General features: G+C 38.2%; 1 protein-coding gene across 2 annotated transcripts; it reads right to left on the reverse strand.

Annotated features, from left to right (window-relative positions):
• Positions 1–10725: 10725 nt before the first annotated feature.
• safb (scaffold attachment factor B) lies at positions 10726–24591 on the reverse strand. Of its 2 annotated transcripts, none has more exons than XM_023264835.3 (21): positions 24314–24591; positions 23919–24015; positions 20929–20993; positions 20578–20769; positions 20439–20498; positions 20306–20345; positions 19116–19518; positions 18712–18755; positions 18516–18625; positions 18258–18407; positions 17367–17455; positions 16965–17014; positions 16760–16839; positions 16462–16604; positions 16031–16136; positions 15636–15832; positions 14065–14242; positions 13623–13693; positions 13454–13512; positions 11598–11655; positions 10726–11502 (listed from the first exon to the last, which is right to left on the reverse strand). In XM_023264835.3, the coding sequence occupies exons 1-21, from the start codon at positions 24464–24466 to the stop codon at positions 11385–11387; spliced, it is 2463 nt and encodes an 820-aa protein (XP_023120603.1). In that variant the 5' UTR covers positions 24467–24591; the 3' UTR covers positions 10726–11384. The 2 variants fall into 2 exon arrangements, with proteins under 2 accessions (XP_023120603.1, XP_023120602.1); XM_023264834.3 differs by having other exon boundaries at positions 20578–20772.
• Positions 24592–25040: the final 449 nt, after the last annotated feature.

Here is a 25040-nt window from a genome sequence, read left to right on the forward strand (position 1 = left end):
TCTAACACTACAGAACCAGTATTTTTTTTGTTAATCGACACTGATTGTATCTTATTTTAGGAATATGTTTACAGTATTAAACTCAAAGTTAATAGTTTCAGTTATTTCATTAAAAAAATTAAAATTTGTGAAATTACGATAAATTTGTAAACATTCTTTTATGTCAAAATTTTATAATTATTCACAGTTATGGGTGTTTAGGGTTATTTTACGTGTAATTTCATAGTGTATTTGTGATATATGTTTGATACAGTTATATTTTCATGCATTTAAAAAGAAAATACTGAAAAAATCTGGAAAATAACATAAAATGTATAATAGATTTACCAAATATCTCCCTCCCACAATAAAATCATGACCAGAAACCCTTTTAAAGGTCATGAAACAAATGAAAAATCACATATGAAGCTATTTAACGTTACAGAACCAGTAATTGTTTTCTGTTAACTGACCCTGATTGCATCAAATTTCAGCAGCATGTTTCCAGCATTAAACTTAAACTATTTAATTAAAAAAAACTATAATAATAAATCATGAAATTATGATAAATTTGCAAATATCTTTTAAAGCAAAATATTTTTTAAAAAATCTTTAAAAAATGAAAATTTTAATAATTCGCAGTTACAGTTAAATGTAATTTCACAGTGCTTTTATTTTATCTATTTTTGATACAGTAATATTTTTGTGCATTCTGGAAAAAAATGCTTAAAAATCAGTAAAAGAAAAGGAAAATAGTAAAATTAGGGATTGTTTTTCTTCTTCTTTTTTTTTTTTTTACCAAATGTCTGCCTACCACAAAAATAAACAGAACACAAGCTGAAACCTTTTAAATGTTCATAAAACAAAAAACATCGCATATGAAAATTATTCAACTTCTGCATAGCTGTACAGGTTTGGGATAAAACTGTTTGTGATGTCCAACTAGATGTGGAATTAAAGGGAAACTCAGCTGATTTTACAAGCTACGGCCTTAAAATTAAGAAAATTTGGGGCTGTGGAGTTAAAAAGTTACCTCATGGTCAGACAGCTGTGTTTGGCCAAAATATTAAATCAGAATTTATGAAAATTGTATAAGGTGTTCCACAAGGCTCAATCCTGGAGCCTGTTTTGTTCACTGTTTATATGAATGACATTATTTTCTCCGTATCTAGTTGTAATATACATCTATATGCTGATGACACTCTTATATACTGTAGAGTGGATACTGTACATTCAACTGTCAAAATCCTTCAGCACTCAATAAGCTTTTTTTAGTTCTTAATGCAGATAAAAGCAAATACCAGAACATAAAGTACTGCATATAAAAATCTGGTCATGTCTACAAATACTGAAAGAATTACTGTGTACAAATAATTAGGTATCTTAAATTAGAAGATGACTTTTAAATATCATGTGTCAAGACAGTGACTAAACTATGACCAAAAATGAGGTGGTTTTACAGGAATACATCATGTTTCCTACTTCACTGTAGAAAAAACACTGCAGAGCAATTTAAAGTTTGACTTGAGACAGAAATAGGAGGTGAGAGCAGAGCACACAGGGGATATAGAGATATAAAAAAAATATAAAGGCATAATTATGTACACAATGTACAGCTAAAAGACTGTAGATGGTGTGCAAGTAGGCAGACAAATATAAATCAAATAACTAGTAATGTGCAAACAACCAGAGGTCATTTTGATCCCTGTTTAACCCTCCTGCTGTCTTCATTTATGGGCACCAAAAGATATTGTTTTCTTGTCTGAAAAAAATCCAAAAAAATCTGCAAAAAATTCCCCAAATTTCTGAAAATTTGCAAAACATTCAGGAAGAAAATTCCAATAATTCCTTAAAAGTTTCCCCTAAAAGTTTTATTTGAAAAAAATCCCCCAAATTTGGCAAGAAAATTCTTGTAAACATTTTCAAAAAATGAGTAAAAATCTTCCAAAAAATTCTAAAAATATCTAAAGTGATTCCATATATATATCAGTAAAACTTCTAACATTTTCTTTAAGAACATTCACATAAAACTCAACCAAAATCCAGCGAATTTTGCTAGATTTGGTTGATTTTTATGTGAATGTTCTTAAGAAACATTTTTAACATTTCCTTTTTCCACCAAAAAAATGTTCAAAGATTTCCCAAAAATGTTGAAAATGTGGACATCAGAAGTTTCACTGTGAAAATTTTTTTTCTCCACATTTTTAAACTTTAAAACGTGTCAATTTGACCCGCAGGACGGCACGAGGGTTAAAGAAAAATAAATGTTTTTCAGTGTGGTGTAAGTGCCCCATTGTTTTTTGCTGTTACTGAATCTACTGTCCTTATCTTTATTTTTTTCTGCTCCTTCCTAAAGAGTATAAAACTGGAGATCTGCAGATTTCTCTTTTCTCCTTTCGGGCTGAACTGTTTCTCTGAACTCAACCCCCAGCTGTCCTCTCAGCTCCTGGTGGATCCATCGACGGTGGTCTCAGGTCTGGAGCTTCTCAGACCAACATGCTGATGAGGGTTATGTTTCATTATTTTATCTGGGCAGTAACTCACGCGAACTGATCCTGCTTCAGAGACCAGAAGCTCTAAAGGCAGTCAGAGGCTGCAGAAGATCTCCCTGAAAACCTGCTGTGTGATATGATGTGAATTCCACCGTGTTTGTTTCTTTCTCACATGCAGGACGAAGGCGTGTCTGAGGAACCTGCTGCAGACTTCAGATAATCTGCTGCAGCTGAACACACCATCATGAATCATACGTGGAGCCTTATTTGTAACATGAAGGCTGCAGAGCACAGCAGTCGATGGCTAGTTAGGACCAACCGATCATTTCATCTCAAATCACCACAAAACTATTTCTGCTCGACTGTCTTTGATCTGCCCAACATTTTTATAGCACAAAATATGGATGTTTATAAAGTGACGTGAAATTTTAGCTTGATGCTTCTCATCGACTTACTTTCAGCCATTTTTGTTTTGTTTCGCACATTGAAAATTGAGGCTATGATTGAACCACAATATCCCACGAATTTTAAAAGATAAAAGGCTGAAATTTTCACTGGTATTTCTCATCATGTTACTGATTTGGAATCTGTAATATTGGACAAGTAGATTAAATAATCACTGATTACAGTTGAGCTGAAATATGAAAAAAAAATGAGACTGTCATGAAAAGTTACATCTTTGAGCCAAATTAACCAAAAAAAGACAAATCAGAAGTCAGCTAGTGATATTTTCTGAACCACATGTAGTTGCAAGTCACAATAATACAAAACAAAACATATAGAATACTTTAAAATGTAAAATACGTGGTTACAAAAATGAAAAAAAAATTTTTTTTCATTCGATTTTTATAACTGTTTGAGCAGGTATGACAAGTTGTACCACAAAAACACAAATATTAGTAGATAGATTATGGAGCTTCAAAATGGTTCACCAAACATAAATAAAAATGTGTATGATTTTTAAATATAAACTTTGAACTTTTATCTTTAATATCACGCGATACAGTCATCCAAACATTGCCTCAAATTTTAAAGTGCAAAAACAAATGTGCTGAAAGTGGGTCAATAAATTTCAAAAAAATCTTGGACAATATTTGATAAATCAAGCTAAAATTCACCGGATTTCATCTTAAATATCTGTAGTTAATGATTAAAAAAGTTTCAAGCACCCCAGAAATGGTCAAGCACAAAGCTCCTGATGATTTGAGTTGGAAAAAACCCTGAATAAGATCCAAATATTAAATCTATTTTTTTAACTGACAGCTGCTCGAAAGCTTATGAACCTCCATGAGGATGCAGAGAGCCTTTGGTGCATTCAAGCAGCTCATTGCTGTTGTTCTGATGACATGTGGAACCCGTCTCTGATATGTACGATGCTATAACTTCCCTGAGTTAGGGTGCAGAACACATGATGCCGCACATCATTCACCTGCTGTCTAATGTTTGATAAAGACAAAAACGGCAAGGAATAATCACAAGAAAAAGACCTAAATAGACCAAATATTTCACATTACAATTAAAATCAATGTCAGTGCCAGCACACATTAGGTTAAACCAGAGATGACCTCTTCTTATGGCCTCACTGAAGCATCTGAGTTACACATAAAGGAGGAAATAAAGGAGACAACAGACACACGAAAGACTCTTCAGGACAGACATCAGAGAAAACAGTGACTTTTAAGGCCAAGAATCTGTGTAAATGATGTTGCGCAGCACGAGGCTGACACTAAAGATCAGTGCATTCCTTCAGCGCTGACCTCAGTGCATATTTCTGCTTCACGTCGGTGAGGTGTCTGAAAGGTTCTAGCTGCTGTTTTCCTCCTCCCAGCAGGAGGTTTCATGTTGATCTAAGCCGTTCGCTCCACATCTGGCGGACTGTTTGCAGTGGAGGAGCGGCCAGTCAGTCGGGAGGCCTCGGTGCATGTCCTGGTTTTATCCTTTTACCCACTATCTGTGTCCTCTCTCATGTGTTCCCATTTTTTTCTGCTGCCATTCATATTTGCAAGAGTGTTAATCACGTCTAAAACACGAACACAACCCTTGGTGTGATGTAATTTTTGGTATTTGGGCTGTTTTTACAGTTGCACTTAGTGCCAAGTGGCAAATAAAACAACATTTAAACAAAAAAAAGCCTAAAACAAAAAAGAGAAATGACCAGTTTGAGGTTTAATCTATGACTGAATAACCCCCTCTAGTGGACAAAAACAAAAATGAGGAAATTTTCAGCTCACATTAAGATTTATGCTGAATGATGTTAGATTTAAAGAAATATGATTTATAATTAAACTTACAGTTAGATTTTATTGGTTTGTGTACATCATTGGGTACTACATAAATATGTAGGTATGTGTAATATATTTGTTGAACATTAAAGTCAGGAACACTTCAGGCTTTTTAAAAAAATTTAATTGGAACTTTTCAGTCCAATTAACCGATTTATTGTATAATATAACAATCTCCACTGTAAAAAATGACAAATGTTAACATTTTAAAAGTGAAAATTTTTGAAAAATGCAACTTTATTTTCCAGATTTGCCCTGTTTATTGAATTATAACTAGTAAAATTATAGGAAAAAAACAGATTCATTTACATGTCAGTTATATAGAATGAGACCACAACTCCATAAAAACTCCATAAAATTACATATTTTTAGTGTATTTAAAGCAGAAAAGTTATTTTTACAGATTTATGTTGTTCTTTGAAAAAAGAATTCTGGATATTAAGGGTTGAAAAAATGCTAAATAACTAAGTTGTACAAATTTCTAGATTTTCTTGTTAACACACATGGTAATAAAAATAAAATAAGCCAAAACTGTAAAAAAAAAAAAAAAAACAAATAAATAAAAAGTCCATGATTAAAAGTCTCTCTCTATATATATATATATTTTTTTTTTTTTTTTACAAATAGTAGTTCATTCTTTTACATGTGTGACCACAAATGTCCAATTTTACTGTAATTAAATCGGCTAAAAACATCATTATCTTACAGATATTTGCTGATATTTTCACATTTTTTAAAATTTTGAATGTTTCTTTCTGGAATCCCTGCTGCCAGGTTTGTTTGTTTTTTTTGTTTGTTTTGTTTTTTACGGCATCAGCTAAAAATTTCACACATCATATTAATTACACTATTTTTAGAAGTTTTTCTTTCAGTAACATTGCTGAATTCCCCTTTCGAGGGAACAAACATCCTTGAATGACCCCAAACAGCCTCATGTTAGGTACTTTCCCAGCAGAATGCCGTCAGTCATCCCCAACACTTAATTTCACATGATCTTCAGGGGCTCGGGGGCGGAAAGCATCTTGCTGAAATACAGGAACTCTATTTGTAGAAAGGGAACTTTGAGATAATACCAATGAAGTCAGAGTTCCTTTCTTTTCTTAAGTTTTGAAGAAGGAGCCAAATCTGTTACCAGTTTCTAAGCCAGAACGGGCAGCTGTTGTACTCATCACCTATGAGTTTGAAGTACAGAGGTTAAGGTTTCATCCCACACTCTAAAACCTATTCTTATTGCACAATAAATATACATACATGTATGGATCATCTCTTTATAATACTGCTGAAGTGTTGCTTGAGGAAATACTGCATTAAGAATCACTCTCAGGTCTTCAAGTGCAATTCCTTTCAGTACAGTCACAGCCAAAATACTAAACAAATCCTTAAAAAGTCACCAAAAACAGAATTGATTGGTTACATAAAAATACATGAGAAATTTTGAGTATTGGGTCATTTTGATACCAGTGATCCACTAATGATCATATTTTTTATTAAAAGACAGAATTTTGGATGCCGTGTTTCATGTCTATATAAAGCCAGCACATTAGAAAGTTCTTCAGAGACAAAAATGACTAAAACAAGGAACCTAACACAGATCCAGATTCTCAGCCAGGAAGGATCCAGCTGCTGCCAGATATCCAGGAAGTGCAGATGCAGTCCTTCAGCTGTTGGATTCACTCTGCAGAAATACAGACCAACCAACAGCTTGGAAGACAAACCAAGATCTGGGCCTCCAACGGTTTCTTCAGCAAGAAATTACTGCATCCTGATCCACACGTGCAGGAAAACCACCGAATCACATCACAGGAGCTTCAGCAGCAGTGGTCAAACCAAACTGGTGTCCAGTGTTCCACCTGCACTGTACATGGCCGACTTTCAGATGATGGCTGAAGGTCCTACAAGGCTGTCAAGAAGCCCCTGATCAATGAGAGACGGAGGATAGCCCGGTGTCATTGGACCCAAGAACACAAGAACTGGACAGCCAGGAACTGGAAGAAGATTCTGAGGTCAGGTGAGTCCAGTTTCCAGCTTTATCTTCCTCCTGCTAATGTGAGGCTAAGCAGAAGGCCAGGAGAAGCATCATCTCCAGCATGGACAGTACCTACTGTCAAGCATGGTGGAGGCAGTACCATGGTTTGGGGATGCATGAGTGCTGCTGGTGTTGGTCATCTCACATTGAACTCTGCCATTCTCCAAACCCACATGCTCCCTTCCGCTCATGCTCTGTTCCCTCGAGGTCAAACTGAATGTTTCTACCAGATAATGCTCCTTGAACTCATCCAGGACCAGTAGAACTTGGCTGCAGGAGCTCAGTGTCCAGTTCTTAGAGTGGCCAGCTCAATCCCCAGACATGAGCCCCATTGGAAATCTGTGGTGGATTATCAAAAGGTCTGTTTCAAAGCATAAACCAAAGAATTTAGAAGAATTAAAAGCAGTAATTCCAGAAGAATGGGACCAGATGATCCCTCAACAGTGTGGAAGGCTGGTGGAGAACATCCAGCCAGGATTAGAGCTCTACTAGACTAAATATTAATTTGATGATGTGATGGTTTATTTTTTGTTCAGCTTTGAACACATCCTAGGTTATTTGCTGACTTTGATACCGACAATGTTGAGAACTGACATATTGAAACTGTCAAGAATTCATTTTTTTACAAGTTTTTCTTGTAAACAATAAACAAAAAAATGTATTTGTTTGTGTCTGTCTAATGCAGCCACACCTTTTGAAACACAAAAAAGATTTTTCCACATGATGATATTCAACATTGTGTAAAATTGTAAGGGTGTCCAAAAATATTTTTCCATCATTGTATATGGGGTGGTAACTTTACTCTTATTGTGCTTTCAACCGAATATCTCCTCGGGGATTACTGAAATATTTCTATTCTATCATTTAAAATATAAATTACATATAATAATCAGCAAAATCCCAGAAAAAAATTTAAATTTACTAGTTTTTTTAACAAGTGACATTTCAGCAAGATTCAGGGACTTGTTTTAAGACAATGCATCTTAAATATCTTGTTCAGTCAAACAATCTTGAAATTATCTTGTTTTGAGTTGAATTTTACAAGAAAACTCAAAATAAGTTTAACTCTCGTGTCGTCCTGTGGGTCAAATCCACCCGTTTTAAAGTTTGAAAATGTGGGGGAAAAAATATATTATCACAGTGAAACTTCTGATGTCCACATTTTCAACATTTTTGGGAAATCTTTGAACATTTTTTGGTGGAAAAAAAGAAATGTGAAAAATGTTTCTTTAAGAACATTCACAAAAAATCAACCAAAATCCAGCGAATTTTGCTGGATTTTCGTTGATTTTTTTTGTGAATGTTCTTAAAGAAAATATTAGAAGTTTTACTGATATATGGAATCACTTTCACACATAAAACAAATGTGTAGGACTTCCTTTTTCCACCTGAGAAATATTGTGAAAATCAGGAACATCCTGTCTCAGAGTGATGCAGAAAAACTAGTCCATGCATTTGTTACTTCTAGGCTTGACTACTGTAATTCCTTATTATCAGGTTGTCCCAATAGCTCTCTGAAACATCTACAGCTGATCCAAAACGCTGCAGCCAGAGTACTGACGGGAGTTAGCAAGAGAGATCATATTTCTCCTATATTGGTTTCTCTTCATTGGCTTCCTGTTAAATCTAGAATAGAATTCAAAATCCTTCTTCTGACATATAAGGCTCTTAACAACCGATCTCCATCATATCTTAAAGACCTGATAGTACCATATTATCCTAGCAGAACTCTTCGCTCTCAGACTGCAAGCTTACTTGTTGTTCCTAGAATCTCTAAAAGTAGAATGTGAGGCAGAGCCTTCAGTTATCAGCTCCTCTCCTGTGGAACCAGCTCCCAGTTTGGGTTCTGGAGGCTGAAACCCTCTCTATTTTTAAGACCAGGCTTAAAACCTTCCTTTTTGACAAAGCTTATAGTTAGGGCTGACTGGGGGACCCTGACGGGGTGAGCTGGTGTTTTCATTTGGACAACTGACTTCCCCTCTTGACGTCCCTTTAGTTTGCCCATAGTTCTGCTGCTATAGGCCTAGACTGCTGGGGAACCTCTCTGGATGCACTGAGCCCTTCTCTATCTACCTTTATATTTACTATATATACCATTATTGCATTACATTCACTCTGTTTCTTTCTGTGTCCTTTCTCTGAGTGTCCCTGGTCCCAGAGCTGGATGCTTCAAATCTGTGGTTGTTCTTCCACCAACTATAACCCTCTACCTCCATCCCTCTATCTCTTCCCCTCTACCTCTATCCCTCTATCTCTACCTCTGTACCTCTTCTGTCCCTCTCAACCCGCCCGGCCAGCAGCAGATGGTCCCCCCACATTAGAGCCGGGTTCTGCTCGAGGTTTTTTTCCCTGTTAAAAGGGTGTTTTCCTTGCCACTGTCGCCTTTTGGCTGCTCTGGGGGTTCAGGCATATGGGTTCTGTAAAGCGTCTCGAGACAATTTGACTGTAATTGGCGCCATATAAATAAAAATGAATTGAATTGAATTGAATTGAATTGAATTGAACTTTAGATATTTTAAGGATTTTTTTGGAAGATTTTTACTCATTTTTTGAAAATATTTACAAGAATTTTCTTGCCAAATTTGGGGGATTTTCTTTTTAAATAAAATTTTGAAGGGAAACTTTTAAGGAATTATTGGAATTTTCTTCCTGAATGTTTTGCAAATTTTCAGACATTTGGCAAATTTTTTGAGCTGATTTTTTGGGGATTTTTTTTCAGACAAGGAAACAATATTTTTGGTGCTCGTAAATGAAGACAGCAGGAGGGTTAATACATCTCAAATTAGGAGGTTGCATGAAAGCAAAAATCTATTTTTGAGTGAAAAACTGCTATTTTTTGTATATCTGGCTTATTTTAAGACACCTAAGCTTGACAATCCTGGTAAAATATAGCTTAAAATAAGTTTTCCCAGCTAATTTTAAGATCTCAATATTCTAAATATCACATCTTATTTCAAGAAATCTGACCAAGCCATTTTTCACTTGTTCTATTGGCAGATTTTTCACTTATTTCAAGGTAAAAGTTCATTTAAATAAGTTTTTTTCTTGTTTTGAGAGGGGCATTTTTTACAGTGTAAAATCTGTTTTATTTTACTAAAATCCCCTAAAAAATATATTCACTTTACAGATAGTTGCTTTAATTTTTTTTTTTTTAAATTTGAATTCTATTGTATTGTACTGATGTTTAATATACTTTTTCTGGCACCGTCGATGCCAGATTTTCAACATATTATTCACAAGACTGCTTGTTTTAAACAGTGTAGTCTGGATAATCCTCACTGTACTTTATGCTGACTATTTGGGCACAACAGTTTGAGTTATGTTTCTAGAATATTCAACTAATATGGATGAATTCAGTCAGTAATATAAAAAAAATCCATTATAGACCATCCATTTCTAGTACTATTCTAATCTAGATGGAATCATGGGTGGATTGACAGAAGAATTTACGATTTCCTTCAAAAAAATTCACAAATTCATCCCAAAGTGGGGCTCATTAGAGGTGTTTCCATTAAAGTGTACATAATGTTGTTAAATTGTGTTTATCGTGGTACAAACGTCACCACTTTGATTTGTTAGTTTAGAAATTGTGCTTTTGCTGCCATCTTGCTGGTAAAATTTAAAATGACTGCACTTCATAACCCAAAAACAAGTTTTTTCTTTCAAAAAATTCTGCTGCTTTAAATACATGTGAAAATCTCAATGCAGCTGTTTTTCTTACTCTTCCCAGGCAAAATGAGGCAGAATTGGTGAAAAAGTTTCCATTCCAAGTAGGTCGATGCTCAGTTTTCATGTAGCTGCATCAGTTATTGAGCCAAAATACCTAGTTTTAACTTGAACGCTGCACTTAAAATACAAGACAAAGCTTTTATTCAAGTTGTTATTCAATGTGAGGTTTGAAATATGAGTCCAGGAGCTTTTTCTGTTTAGTAGCACCACTGCAAAATGATGAAAAATCCTTTATTGTAATGTCACCCTGTGAATTTACAAGACACCAGCTGTTCTATCACTGTGCCGATCGTGGTGTTAAGAAAAAAAAAAACACACATTCAACTAAAGGACAAGAATAAACAGAACATCTTTTATGCACAAAACTAAAAACACATTTCAGTTACCACATATCGACTTTCAGAATTTATCACAAATCTGGCTGGAAAAACACTTTGTAAAAAGAAGCCTAATGAGCACGGATAATCAAAAGGTGACATTGAATTTAAAAAACCTTTTTTATTTTCATCTGCAGCAAAAATTGAACCGAGTGGGTGTATTAAAAACGACGTCAACAAGGAGCCTGGAGAACAGAAAGCTACTGACCGATGCAGGAAGTAGACTGGCGAGGTGAAACTGATCAACCCAAGTGTCTAATAAACATCTGAATTTATTATTATTACACACAGCGTATTCTCCAACACAAGGGCCAGCTCACATACACAAGACGGCTGTTGTACAAACAAGGTGGGTCGCACTGAATGATAAATACACTACAGTGCCCAAAAACGACAATGAAACAAACCTAAAATAGACCAGAAAAAAAATATCAATGTTTACATCAAAAATGGATGGGAAATGTGGCAATATAATGAACTCCTGTACAAAAACAAGCGGTCAGTAGCGTCGACCGAAAGCTCCACCCTGCATCCCGCCGCCCTGCATCAGCTGGTTCTGTCTGTTCAGAGCTCCGGAGAGAGACTGAGATGTTCCCGTGTTCATGTAGCCTCCACGTCTGGGAACACAAAAAAAGACAAAACATTTGACACAGCGGTAAAGAATAGTACCGGCTGCTTTTTATGAGCTTAAGTTAATTTCTAAACCACTCACCCAGCCATTCCTCCTCCACGCGCCATGTGGCTCTGGCCTGGAATAGCACCGTCTCGACCTGGAAATGAAAAGCAAAGAAAATCAGAAATGCAGAGAACATTTCTTAAAAGTTACTCAAAATTATTAAATTACTCATTTTGCAAACAAAATCTACACAACAGGCCTTCAATTTACAGAAGGTCCTCGGTTTACGACGTCCTCGACCTACAGCGATTCGTGGTTGTGTCGCCTTCTCCCATAAATTTATTAGGAAAGTCTTGTTCCATCGTTTCGACGTGTCATGTTAGCGACGTTAAAACAGATTCTGTGGGAACTAGTTGGCAAGCGGACGGATACGTCGTCACGCGGTGTTCTACGAAGACGGCTTTGTTTACATTCACCGGTTGTTTGCCACATTGGATTGTGCTACATTGCTTTCTTTCATTTGTGGGTTTTTTTCTGGGAAACTTTTTGTTCTTCATTATGGCTCCCAAGCACAAGTCAGACTCAACCACAGAAGTAAAGGTAGGGAATAGTTCTATTTCTTATTTCTACTGCACGGTGCTTTTATATCTTAGATTCTGATTTTACCACTGTGTCAGTGAAGGTGAGTGACACAGATACTTATGTACATATGTGAGTTCCAACTTGTGGCGAAAAGTGCGTTACGCTGCGCTGTAGGAGCGGAATTTCGACTTAAGTCGAGACCCCCCTGTATATAGTTTTGTTTGAATTTCATCATAGTGGTTAAATAATTACAGCATCACCCTAAAAACATGATTAAAATCTTACTAATTTAATGGACACAATAAATTAGATTCAGAAACATGATGCACTGAAATTGCAAAGATGACCAAATTCCCGGCAGATAGCTAAAAATATTTTTAACACTATTTTTGGGAATAAGATGTGTGTATCTACCGTGATATATTCTTGTATCTACCTCTTTGCCATATTGCACCTACTTTTCATTCGTATTTGCACTACGTATGACATATTTGCACTAGCATGTTACTAAGCTGTGTTTTTTGTCTTATTTCTCTCTTCTTTATTTTTATTCCTATAATACTTGCTCTAGTTTGTATATATATTTATCCCTATTTCTTTATTACGTCATTGTTGCACTGTCTGCTCTACGTGCCTTTTTAATTGCCCCCTGGGGACAAATAAAGTTTTCTGAATCTGAATGAATCTGAATATATAAAGTCAACAAATAATACCAACTAAATTATCTACAGCAATCAGCCGTCTTTACCGGAGAGAGATACAGCGAGAAAGCCATCACTAGCCAACCTGGAATTAGCTAAACAATGTCCATTACAATCTTAAAAGTTCCATTTTGTGCCTCTTTTCACCAAATTAATCAAAGTCTCACAAAATTTTTAGCTAAAAATACTATGAAGATGGTTCCTGCTTTTCGGGCTGTTTCGCATTGAAAACTAATAATCTGCTGCCTCTTTCAGGAAGAAAACTCTCTCTGCATCTGTGATCAATCATAGTTTGAGCTGGATGACGATTGGTTAGTTAGAAGCTACAAAGCACTGGGGTCAAATTCATACAGGTCTGTAAAGCTGGAGGCTAACTAGTCGTAGGGGCTTCAACGTCACAGAAATAAAACAAACAAACATGGATTTTTAAATTATGGGACTTTTAACGCTGCATGTCTTCACCAAGAACCACAAAGGAGGAGGCAGGAAATTGTGCTCACTGTGGTCTAATAATTATTTCTAAAGCTGCTTATTGCCATCAACTTAGTAGAACCAACTACAATGTTAAGATATTTACTTAAACCAGCTGCTTTACGGGTGCCAATCCCCAGAAAGCATTTTTTTTTTACAGTGCAGTCCTAAACAAACATTACAGCCAGGTTTGCCTACCTTGCCATGGCCTGTCTCCATCCATCTTACGGCCGGAGTCCCAGTCACGGCCGCCTTCCCTAAAACACAGAAGAAGTATTTAGAACATTTCTTACATTCTGTGTGGAAAATGGTCAGTAATGGGCTGTGTACTGGTTTTTATGTGGCTACAGCTCTGTGTGATAATCACCTGGGATTCATTCGCTTGTCGTAGCCTCCCCAGGAATCTCTGCCTTCTCTGCCGTGTCTGTCTGAGAAGTGCTGTGAGAAGAGAAGTAGACAGCTGAACTCTAATAATGTGCTCCCATGCAAATGTTAGAATGTCCAGGCTTCAAGGAATCATGTTTTACTGCTCTTTAGGGAAGCTGTGCACCATAACGAAGAAGAAAAGTTGCAAGTATTTGGTTTCAAAGTGCTAGTCACACAAAGGTAGCAACCCCATAGTAAAAACAGACAATTTAAACTAAGTGGCTCTCCTGATGTCCATGCAGCACATCCAGACTGCTGCTGCTGATACAAGGCTCAGGATTCAGGAGTTTCTACAGTGATTAAGAGACAACTCCTAAGGATCACCACATTTCCGTTTTGTTTTCAGGAGTGTAACCTATGGAAGCAGGATTCACGTCTCTTACCTGACCGTCTCTGTCGGCGCCCATACCACGAGCGTTGTCCCGCCTGTCCATCATCATGTCGTCTTGGTAACGGCCCCGGTCTCTGTGATCGAAGTCCTGATAGCGATCTTGGCGTCCGAAGTCTGAGCGGCCGTAACGGTCATCCATGCCCATGCGCTTATCAGGCCAGTCATCTTTCCTGTAAAGAGAAGCAGCAGCAAGCAGAAGGAGGTCATCAGGTTGATATATTCGGTGTAAGAATTAAAGCTCTCACGCTTATTAACAGTATGTTTATTTAGAGTACAAACTGCAACGAACATCTGCTTAATCCCCTGAACAGGCTGGCAGGTTTGAAAGGCAAATTATGTAATAAAAACTATTTTAAAAATAACCAGAATTACAGCATTTGTCAGAGCCACAGACTGCAGAAGTAAGAATAATTGCTGGATTTTCATCAAAAAAACAGTCATGAAATTGTTGGATTTTATTGTCTTACATGTATACTTACTCCGTATTTTCTTAGAACAATGCACGCTTTTTATGCTTGTAGTTTTGTTCACATTTTTATGGCTATATTTTTCTATTCCTGTTTATCAGTATACTTTTTGTATTGCTTATATTTGTAAGATTCTGAATGGGGAGCAATTGGAACGTAATCAATTTCCCCTCCAGTGTCCAACATTTATCAAAAATAAACCATTTGCACAAACTAGATTCTGTAAAAAATGTAAAATTGTGCCCTTCTCGGTGCAACTGTGAAGCCATTTGGAACAGAACTGCAATTGACCATTACATGACAAACATTATGGGACTTTTTGGCTGAAATGCAGGCAGCGTTTGCATAACATACAGTTGACTAGTACGGAAAAATGTGATTAAAATATCTATGTACACTACGGTTCAAAAGTTCGGGCTCACTTAGAAATGTCCTTGTTTTTGAAGGAAAAGCAGTTTTTTTTCAATGAAGATAGCATTAAATGAATGATAAATCCAGTGTAGACATTGTTAATGTGGTAAATGACTATTGTAGCTGGAAACAGCTGATTTTTAATGGAATATCTCCATAGAGGTACAGAGGAACATTTCCAGCAACCATCACTCCTGTGTTCTAATGCTACATTGTGTTAGCTAATGGTGTTGAAAGGCTCATTGATGATTAGAAAACCCTTGTGCAGTTATGTTAGCACATGGATAAAAGTGGCAGTTTTCATGGAAAACATGGAATTATCTGGGTGAACCCAAACTGTTGAACAGTATTGTATGTAGAGTCACCACTATGTCCATGACTTGTAACACCTGTGGTCACTTGGAAAAATGTTGAGTTTTTGCTAAATGATTAATCAAATTCAACTTGTGTTTGCGATACTCAATACTATAAGTTTCTTATATGTTATATAAGTTCTGTTTACTTCTAGTCATGGTTTTGTTGGTTTCATAAAGGTGCAGGACTTTATATTGCAGCGAAAATGAGCCCACAATTTCTACAAACTTCACAGGAGCAAAAAAAAAACTGCTTTCAGTTCAGGGGATTAAGCAATAAATGCACCAATCAACCATCCTGTTCAGTGTCACTACAGTTTGTTTTTGTGTACCTGCCGTCCATGTCATAAGGCCTCTTCAGGGGGCGTCGATCCTGTTCGTATCGCAGCTGGTCCTGCTGCCGTCGAAGCTCGTCGCGCTCTCTGAGGATCCTCTCCTGCTCGCGCCGCCTCTCGTACTCGATACGTAGCCGTTCACGCTCCAGGAACTGACGCTCCATACGGTCTGCATCGAGGCGCTGCTTCTCCGTCTGAGAATTAAATCATTCATCATGACCACCCACAGATACCTCATGAGAATTTATACGCATGGAAAGTACAGCTAGGATAATGAGGGGATTGAGAAGCCTCTATGTGGGAGCAATGAAAGCAGATATTTCTCCTCTTTAGATTAAAATGAAGTGCACTGTATGATGCGAGGACAAACTCAATGAATCACGTGACCCTACCTCCAGCCAGTGTCTCTTCCGCAACAAGTGCTTCCTCTCTTCACTCTCTCGGAAAAGACGGATCCGTTCACGCTCGCGGTCTGGGCGGTTGTCACGATCACGGCCGCTGAAAGAAAAACAAACAAAAAAGTCCATCCATTCAGTGACGGCCTGAAATAAGCAGTAGATGTATCCAAAGCATGACCTGACAGGAGACAAGTGGAAAAAGCTTAAACGTGTCCAGTGTAAAATCACATTGACAAACGCATTTCTTCAACCGCCAACAAGGAATTTGAGAGCATTTTTCGTATTCAACCAGACAAAGTCCCAATGTTTTGTAAGGGCGTTTCCTGTATTAGTTATTCTTCAAAGCAAATAAATGATGTTTGGTACAGATTTGTGTATCATGAAGCCCCACAGAGGATTTACATGATGGTTTGCATGATCCTTACGTGTATCGGCGTCTCTCGACCTCTCTGATCTCCCTCTCCCGTTGCCTCTGCCTCTCCCTTTCCCTCTGCTCCTTGATCTGGTCAAATGACAAGATGTCTTTCCTCTCCTTGCTGGGTGATTTACGGTCGCGACTCTTTGAGCTCTAAAGAAAAGACAAGAAGAAAAACGTTAAAGACGGCATTTTCTGGAGTCGAAATAAAAATCTGCCTCCCACTAATGCGTGAAACAAACCTAATCTTTATATTAGCAACAATACAATTCACAGTATAACAGGTAAAGGTGTGAATGTTTACTTACCCTCTCCTTGCTTTTGGTTTTAACGCTGATAACTGGTTCTCCCTTGGACTTGTCCATAACTACAGTCCTCTCATTACGCCCTGTCAAACAAGCACAATTGATAGTGTCAAATAAGTGAGGATAAAGTGTTAGAGACCAATTAGTGGTCTATTTTTCAATGTTAACGTGATTATATACCAGCTGGAAATTATCCCACATCTCTCACCTTTTCCATCTTTTCCTTCTCCCTCAGATTTCTCATCTTTTCCATCAGACCTGCAGAAAATTTAACACATTGTGACATTAGAGATGCATCTGCAAATACTTTAAACAACCATGATGACTAATAAAAACTGGTTCTGAAGTTCATAGCTCTGACAGGTTTTCAAATTGACTGAGCTAAGGGCTAAGGACTTTAACAAACTACGACTGTTCCATGCTAAAAATATATGCACCAATGACTTTTAAAGGCACGCTGGACCAAAACGACCCAGCTCAAGAGGCATTTTTAAAAAGAGATTATTTAGATGTGACTACAGTCAGTGTGAGGTGTCTTCTTTGGATTGTTTGTTGCCTAGAGTGTTAAATTTATCCACTCAAACATGCAGCAGCCTGCTGGCGGTCTTACTTGGAGTCAGAGGAGTGTCTCCTATCGCTGCCAGACTTCTTGGTGTCATTCTTGTCTGCTGGCTTCTTCCCTGCAGGCTCATTTTTAGCCTGCAATGTTTAAATGGCGACATGTTAGAGTAGAACGAGCAGCTTCGATTACACACTGACAGAACCACAGAGAAAACAAAGAAATAACACAGTTTACGTCGGTATTTGATTACTTCGAACTGTCACAAGATATTCTCATCTGGTTTATTTTCTGCTACAGTAGTTTTTACTGGAGTTAGAGCTTTTATAGAAACTATTAGGCCCAAATTTGAATAAAAACTAGTGCAGCTGGAAATACACTTGTCTTTTCAGTATCTGGATTCCTTCTAAATAAATAAATGTTTTGCTTAAAGCTACATGAATCCTTTAGGATTAGAAAGAACCTCATGCTCATAGCTTTGTCGTTACTGTATGGTTCCTACACATCATGTCCATGAGGTTAGTACAGTTTCTACAATATCATTTAACAGACGCTTTTATCCAAAGTGACGTGCATCTGAGAGTAGATATAACACAAGCAAGGATCTAGTCAGGAGGAAACAACCTGGATAAGAGCCTTAAAACAAGTTCCAAGTGTGATAATAGGACCGTTTGTTTTTTATTGCAGTCTGTCAAATGCAAAGGTGTTCAGTGAAGAGCCATTTTTTTTAGTAATTTCTTAAAGACTGAGAGGGACTCTGCAGATCGAACAGAGTTGTAGTAAAGCTTTCTATATCCTGTTACACCAGCAGAGATCTCATTTAATAGAAAACAAAAAGGTCTGTGTGCAAATGCTCAGATTCTAAGATCGATAAAGCGAGTATCCGGGTGAAGTCTTCATTACTGGAGGACAAATGAAAGCAAGAGTTTCCCCAACACCCACCTGCTCCACAGAGATCATCCTGCCATGGAGCTCCGTCCTGTGAAGGTGGCTGATGCACTTGGTGGCCTCCTCTGTGGACGACATGGTGACGAAGCCGTAGCAGCGAGCGCCAGGGCTCTTGGCGTTGGTCACCACTTTAGCTCCAACAACCTGCAGGGAACATAAGGATTCATAAAACCATTTTCACTGCTTTATGAAATTGAAAGAAAAAAGTTAGGGCTGCTGGCATTGGCGAGAGATGGTTTCCAAAAGACTAACCTTGCCATATTTGCTGAAAAGCGTCTTCAGATCAGTCGCTCTGGTAGTGGAAGAGAGACCACTGACCCACAGATTCCTGCTACTGCTTGCTGCAGCACCACTTCCAGCGGCTACAAACACATTGAACATGAATTCATGACAGTAAATTAAATGAAACTGAGACCACAGCAGCAAAGAAACTGCTTCATTCACTCACCCTTTTCATCTTTTGTCTCGGTTTTGCCATCGTTTTCCTCAGAGCTAGAGAGAAAGAAAAAAAGCCATAAACATACAGCAATGAGGACATCAGGGATCTCTTGACAGAGATGTTTTTACTTTTGCTTTATGGTATAACATTAATTGCAGTGATCAACCCAGCATGTATCACAGTGCAGTGATTTAACGGTGAATAAATGGAGCTCCACCCTCGGACAATCCCAATGCATTACTTATTAATGGATATTAAAGTGGGATAGGTGAGTGTAAAGAATGACAAATGAAAACAGACAAATGCACAGAACGTTTTTACCTCCAAAAGAGCATCCAAATTTTGCTAGCACAAAGGGGGCCAATGCAACAGAGATAACCATTTTGGTTTCTAGTATACAGAAAGCAACAAACCTCTTTGTCTGATCATCGCCCTCTACAGAAGAGGACTCTTTCAGTGTTGGATCCGCAGCAGCTTTCTCTTCTGTCTTCTCGTCCTCCTCACCCTTCTTAGACCCCATTTCTGAATCAACAGTTTCACCCACGCCGCCCTGTTCGCTTACACTAACAGCCTGCGAGCTTTTGTTTTCAGCGTCAAATGTCTCTTCTGGGATTTTCTGAGCGTCCCCAACCTCTTTGGTGTCGGCCTCCACAACATCCTTGTCGTCCTCCACATCTCCAGAGGCGGGCTTGCTGGGCACACTGTCTTCCCCTGTGGCGGTGGCAGCATCCTCTTCTTCAGGGCTCGTCCCGTGGCTCTGGTGGCGATCTTCGTTAAGCGGCTCAGATAAACAAGACCCGGCTACTTTGTCATTTTCTACGGATTTAACAGGAATAGAATGGCACAGAGTTTAATCACTTCTGAAACACAGCAATGGTTAACGAGGAACTGGCAAAGGCCTGGATTAGGAACGTCATGACGACTGGCTTGTGCTCTTAGAACTATGAATTAAAACGAAGTTGGCCCTAACGAGAGACTGGAAATGAACCCAAAGGCTGGAGGACAACCAAGCAACTAAAGCGGCTGAACCACTTGGCTCTGTTCACCTGATCCAGAGCAGACAAAGAGTTCAGTGTCGAAGAGAGCCACAAGATCAGCAGTGCAGCAGTAGCAGCTCGCTGCAGTCCATCCTCTTTCAGCTTTTCACATTTCCAGTGTCCATTTGTATCAACCAGAACTTCAGCTCAAGTCCAGCAAGTTTCATATCCAGCTGATTTCTGAGTCAGTGTCCTTAAAAAGTTGTAACAGTTGATAAATCTTGAGGGATCTTCTGTGTCTTGATCTTCATGCGGCCACCTAGAAACACTGCAATCACCTGCAACAGCTCAAACCTCCCTGACCTGGAACTGTAATTGCTGTCAATGTGCATCAAATTGTTAACCACAGTTCTTGTAGAATACGAGAACACAAGCGGTAACTTGACCAACACTTACAGATGTTGAACTATTAATGGAGGTTAACCCAACTTTCAACACAAAGCCAGCAATTTCCTTTGGGCTTCCAGTCTCTCTTCCTGGTTGAAACTAACAAAAGTGTTTGCATTTCCAGGCTCAACACTGTAAAAAGATGTCTCTATCACTTGATAAACCATTTTCTACAGTACCTTCTGCTTCTTTCCTGTCGTCTGCATCTGGATCCTGAGCCTTAAACAAAAACAAACAAAAGATGCATTTATAAGTTTGTGAAATTTACTTTTAAAATTGCTCTACATATCAAGAATGCGTGTGTAAACGTACCATATCGATGGATGAACATGTCATTTCTTCATCCTTGTCCAACAGCTCAGCATCGTCCATCTGTCAAAACACAATCGAAAAGTTTACCATAAAACTTCAGAGGAAATTCAGTAGCCAAGTTTGCAGTCGAGTCTCTCACCTCTGGACCTTTTGCTTCATCCTCTGACTCAAAAGTCCTGAAGTCATGTTCATCATTCAACAATGCGTCTTCCTCTGTGTAAAAATCCTCGTCGTCCTCTGCTGGTATTCCATTGTCATTCTCCGTCTCATCTAGAACATTCATGTCAAGGATGTCCATCTCCTGCATGTTCTCATAATCCTCCTGGAGATCCTGCTGGTGAAAAAAAGAAAAGAAATTTGTTGAATACAGAAACAATAATAGAACAGGAGTATCCAGAGGCTAACAGCTCTGATGTCAGAAAAGAGATGTTTCAATCTTTGCAAAAGCAAGTTAACTAACAAAAAAGGGTAAATCTTTCAGCAGACTTACATGCCCATCATGGGAATCCTCCTCCAGAGTGTTGTCCTCTGGTTCATCATTGTCAGGCCTGGTATCTGCAGAAAATAAGCTTCAGCTTAGACTAAATCTTCATTTGCGTGTTAGTTTATAGGCGTCAACAGAAACTGTAAGGTGTGCGCTTTAACCACAACCTCAAAAATTTCCACTGCAATTACAGAACATCTCGCTCATAGTCTCAAAAAAAAAAAATTATATTTTCAGACTTATTAAAGCCCAGAGATCAAAGACCAAAGGAACACTATATATATATTTAAAAATACATGTAAGTTCTCACTGACAGTATTAGTCCTCTTTGCTCTTAAGTGCTGAAAACATACTGATCAAAACATACACCGTCTGCAGTATTTTGCTCCTGTTGCCACTACAATGAATTTGTGCACATTAAAATCAGCACCACAAAGCTCTATATGGTGACTGTATAGATCTGAATGCCATCCAAAGCAAATAGCTAATGCTTTTGCCAGTCTTACATTGTAGGTGAAAGGTTCCAAACAACAGACAGAAATCACTGATGCCATAACTTTTCACTCCCAATGACATGACACCAATACCCACAGATACCAAAGAGGATTTTTAAAAGATGATCTGTCACCTGAGAAGCAGCACCATCAAGCACCAAACACATGCAAGGCACATGTTGGTCACAAGTCCTGCATAATTCTGCCCATCCACTTGATTATTTAGGACTAACAACTGTAACGTTCTTCCTGAATAATCATACAGACAAGAACATCACAACAGAGATGAGAGAAGCTGCCTTACAGCCTTGATACAAGATGTCAGATCTGTATGATCACAGTGTGTTGAATGTGATGAAGACTGCTGCTCTGAACAAATGGACCACAATAGAGAGGTTTACACACTTACAGTTGGTAAACTGCACAAACACCAAAAGCTGTAATGTAACTGATATATTTAAATGATAATAATGAATATTCGGATCTCAAAATTAATATCCGGATACCACCGTCGGGACCAAATATTCGGGTCCAGCCCTGTTTAAAACTTTATTCAGCTTAATAAATGTTTGTTTTACAAGCCGTTTACTGTTAAAGGCACGCTGATTTCAAACCAAATGGCACATTAGTAGTGGAAATTACGAGTGACAGGCCTCTGGATGTCGAGACTGATAACCTGAGGCCTACTTTAAATTATCTCTGAAAGCTAATAGTCTTACACAATTATTCCAACCATTCAAGAACTGCTAATTTCTTGCAAAAAGTTCTGAAATGAATCTGGTAAAAATTCCAGATTTTCTTCTTATATCATCACAAAAAACAAACCCTGCATCATATGCACTGTACAAGCCTCAACATAAAGAGGACAGGCAATGGTAACTGACCTGAATATAACCCTACAGGCTAGTAACACCTGGTGACAGTTTCTTAGAGCAAAAAACGTGCTGATTTATGAGGCAACACAGTGTGGCATCTGGAGGCTGCACATGCATGAAATACCACATCTAGTGTCAATCAGCAAAATGAACACTCCTCCCCTTTAGTTTGTTAGGATTTATTATCTCTTACAAAGCCACTGCTGGCTGAACACTGAAATTTATATCACATATGAGTAATATGAAACTGATATTAAAATAATTTATATTAATATTACATATTGTTTAATTAATGCGTGAGTTGTGATTGACTTTTAAAGGGAGAGTATCTCAGGTTCTGAAGGTTTGACTATATGTTGGTCCCAGACAGGACAAGCTGGAAAGCTACGGTTCCTTATATGTACACATTCTAATGACACAGAGAATCACTGCTTTGCTCCACAGTATATCCCTGTACCTAAATAAGGTAACAGCAAGCTGCACTGAAACTGTTATTGAAGGTGGGAAACCATAACAACCCCCCCCCCTATGGGATACCATTAGTGCCTGCATCCCATCACTGCTAACAAAGGGGAAGAAATGACAGGTAGAGCGCAGGAAGTGTTGGAAAGGTGGGTTCTTTTCACAGGGTTTCTGCAGAAATCAGTCAGTCAAATTTAATGCTTTTTAATGCCATTTTAATGCTATCCTGTAAAAATTTAATGCCAGGACTACAAACTCAATAAATTACACGGGTTTGTTTTGTTGTAAAATATAATTTTTATATGAAAACTGTCCCTACATTTCACTATTTCTGAATCCGGAAACCACCCCTGACCACCCACAGGCTGCAGTCATTCTCTGAATTCCATGTTTTCTAGGCATTTTTGCTGGAATTTGCATTTCTCCATTTCCCAGCTCTCCTCCACCTGGTCCAGCCTGCTGGTCACTGTAAAAACATGCAGTTTTTGGCAATTGTACCCGACCGTCTGGAACAATTATCGTAATGCTTCGGCATGTTTACGCAGATGCACATATCTGACAAATCGCAGTCTAAAATTATATATTATTATAGGCAAATATTTTTCTTGAAAACTGCAGGAAGAATTTTAATGTCACTGACAATCAAATGTAATGATTTTTAATGCCATTTAAGGCCTTAATTTTTGCAAAATCAACTTAATGACTATGAATGCTTTTTAATGGCCTGCAGAAACCCTGTTTTCACAGGATGCGGCTCTTAGAGAATGGATGGACCGTATGCCAAGAGACATGGACATACTGTATCTGTGCACCAACCATAGGGAGAACTGAGTCTAAACCATGCTTCTTCCCCACCTCTTACCCATTCACATTTCAAGAGTTGAATTATATGTATATGTCAAATAGCCAATCACATTGCACCATATAGAATGAAATGTGTTCACATTCAGATTTCATCCTTTTCTGGGAGGCTGTTCCAAACAGAAGAGGTCCTTGTACAAGATTTTTGAGACACTGATATTTGAAAATAAGCAGCTTAATTGAAGAGAAGTAGTTTGTCTTCTGTCTCACATAACGAACACATGATCCCACAAGTTCAAACAGAAACAAACAGGACAGGTTGGACTACATTTTGGGTTTAATGAGCATCATCTCCGAACTGTACCTTTAGCGGCCCGTTTCGGTGTAATGCTAGCCTTCTTGGGAGCAGACTCCGGGGCGACGATAATCTCATCTGGATTTCCACCCTCGTCCTCGATTGCCTGTTGGCAGAGAGGAGCAAAAAACACAGATACGTTACTAACATGTACATATCAGTAGGACTTTCACATAAAAATCAACGTTATCAAGCGAGCTTTGGCGCAGACAGCTAACCATTAGCATCAGTTCAGGTCAATGGGCCTCGCAAGCTAACGCAGCTAGCTGAGAGTTGATCGTGGTTTGACTGACGGGGTTCATTGAAAGATGGAAAATTCTGATTTCTGTCGTGCATTCGTTTCTAAAGCTTCGTATTAACAACACCCAGAGTCTATTTGCGCCAAGAGACAGCGGACTACAGACCTTTTTCAGTCGCTCCGACAGAACGCTCTTCACGCCCGTCGTGTCCAGGTTTCTCTTCTTCAGCTCGGCCTTCAGATCGATCACTCTCAGCTCGGACAGTTTGCGAACCTCGGCGCCCTCGGGAACCTCCAGGTCTGCAGATGGGTCCGCCATCGTTCTGTCGGGAAAAATACCTCCTCGACTTTAAATTAGTGGTATTTTACAACTTTATGCACAGATGCCGTACCACGAATGGAAGCAGCAGGATCACTGCTGCAAAATGGAGCACGGCGACAGCAAGGGTGACGTCACGGCGCAGGCGCAGTTCAGTCATAGCGCAGACCTGTCGAGAAGGGGCTGCACGGAGAGGGCTGTTTGCTTTATAACGTTTTATTTGTTTAACGTTATAAACATTTGTATTTATGCATGTCTAACGTTGTATACATTTATATTTATGCATGTTTAACGTTATAAACATTTATATTCATGCATGTTTAACGTTATAAACTTTTTATTTATGCATGTTTAACGTTATAAACATTTGTATTTATGCATGTCAGGGAGTCATACAGCTAATTTACCTTTGTGTGTTTGCGTATTTAACTTTTATTTGTATTTAATGTTATTGTACGAAATAAATATAAATATATATCTGCCTCTGTGTGTTTCGCCTCTTTCCAACCTTTCAGATTGTACTGTTTGAGATCTCGACACCACAAAGGCCCTTACAGATGATTACATTATTATT

Source organism: Amphiprion ocellaris, chromosome 2 (assembly GCF_022539595.1).
Source record: "Amphiprion ocellaris isolate individual 3 ecotype Okinawa chromosome 2, ASM2253959v1, whole genome shotgun sequence".
In the NCBI taxonomy this organism is placed as follows: domain Eukaryota; kingdom Metazoa; phylum Chordata; class Actinopteri; family Pomacentridae; genus Amphiprion; species Amphiprion ocellaris.

Bases quoted from the DNA above. Each gene is read 5' to 3' on its own strand.
- safb (XM_023264834.3), bottom strand. From the start codon at position 24,466: ATGGCGGACCCATCTGCAGACCTGGAGGTTCCCGAGGGCGCCGAGGTT. The intron at 17,456-18,257 runs GTGGGTGTTGGG...TAAACATTGCAG, and splicing joins GGATGATCTCTGTGGAGCAG to GCTAAAAATGAGCCTGCAGG. The intron at 14,243-15,635 runs GTACACAAAAAC...TTCTCTTTACAG, and splicing joins CCTTATGACATGGACGGCAG to GAAAGATGACTGGCCTGATA.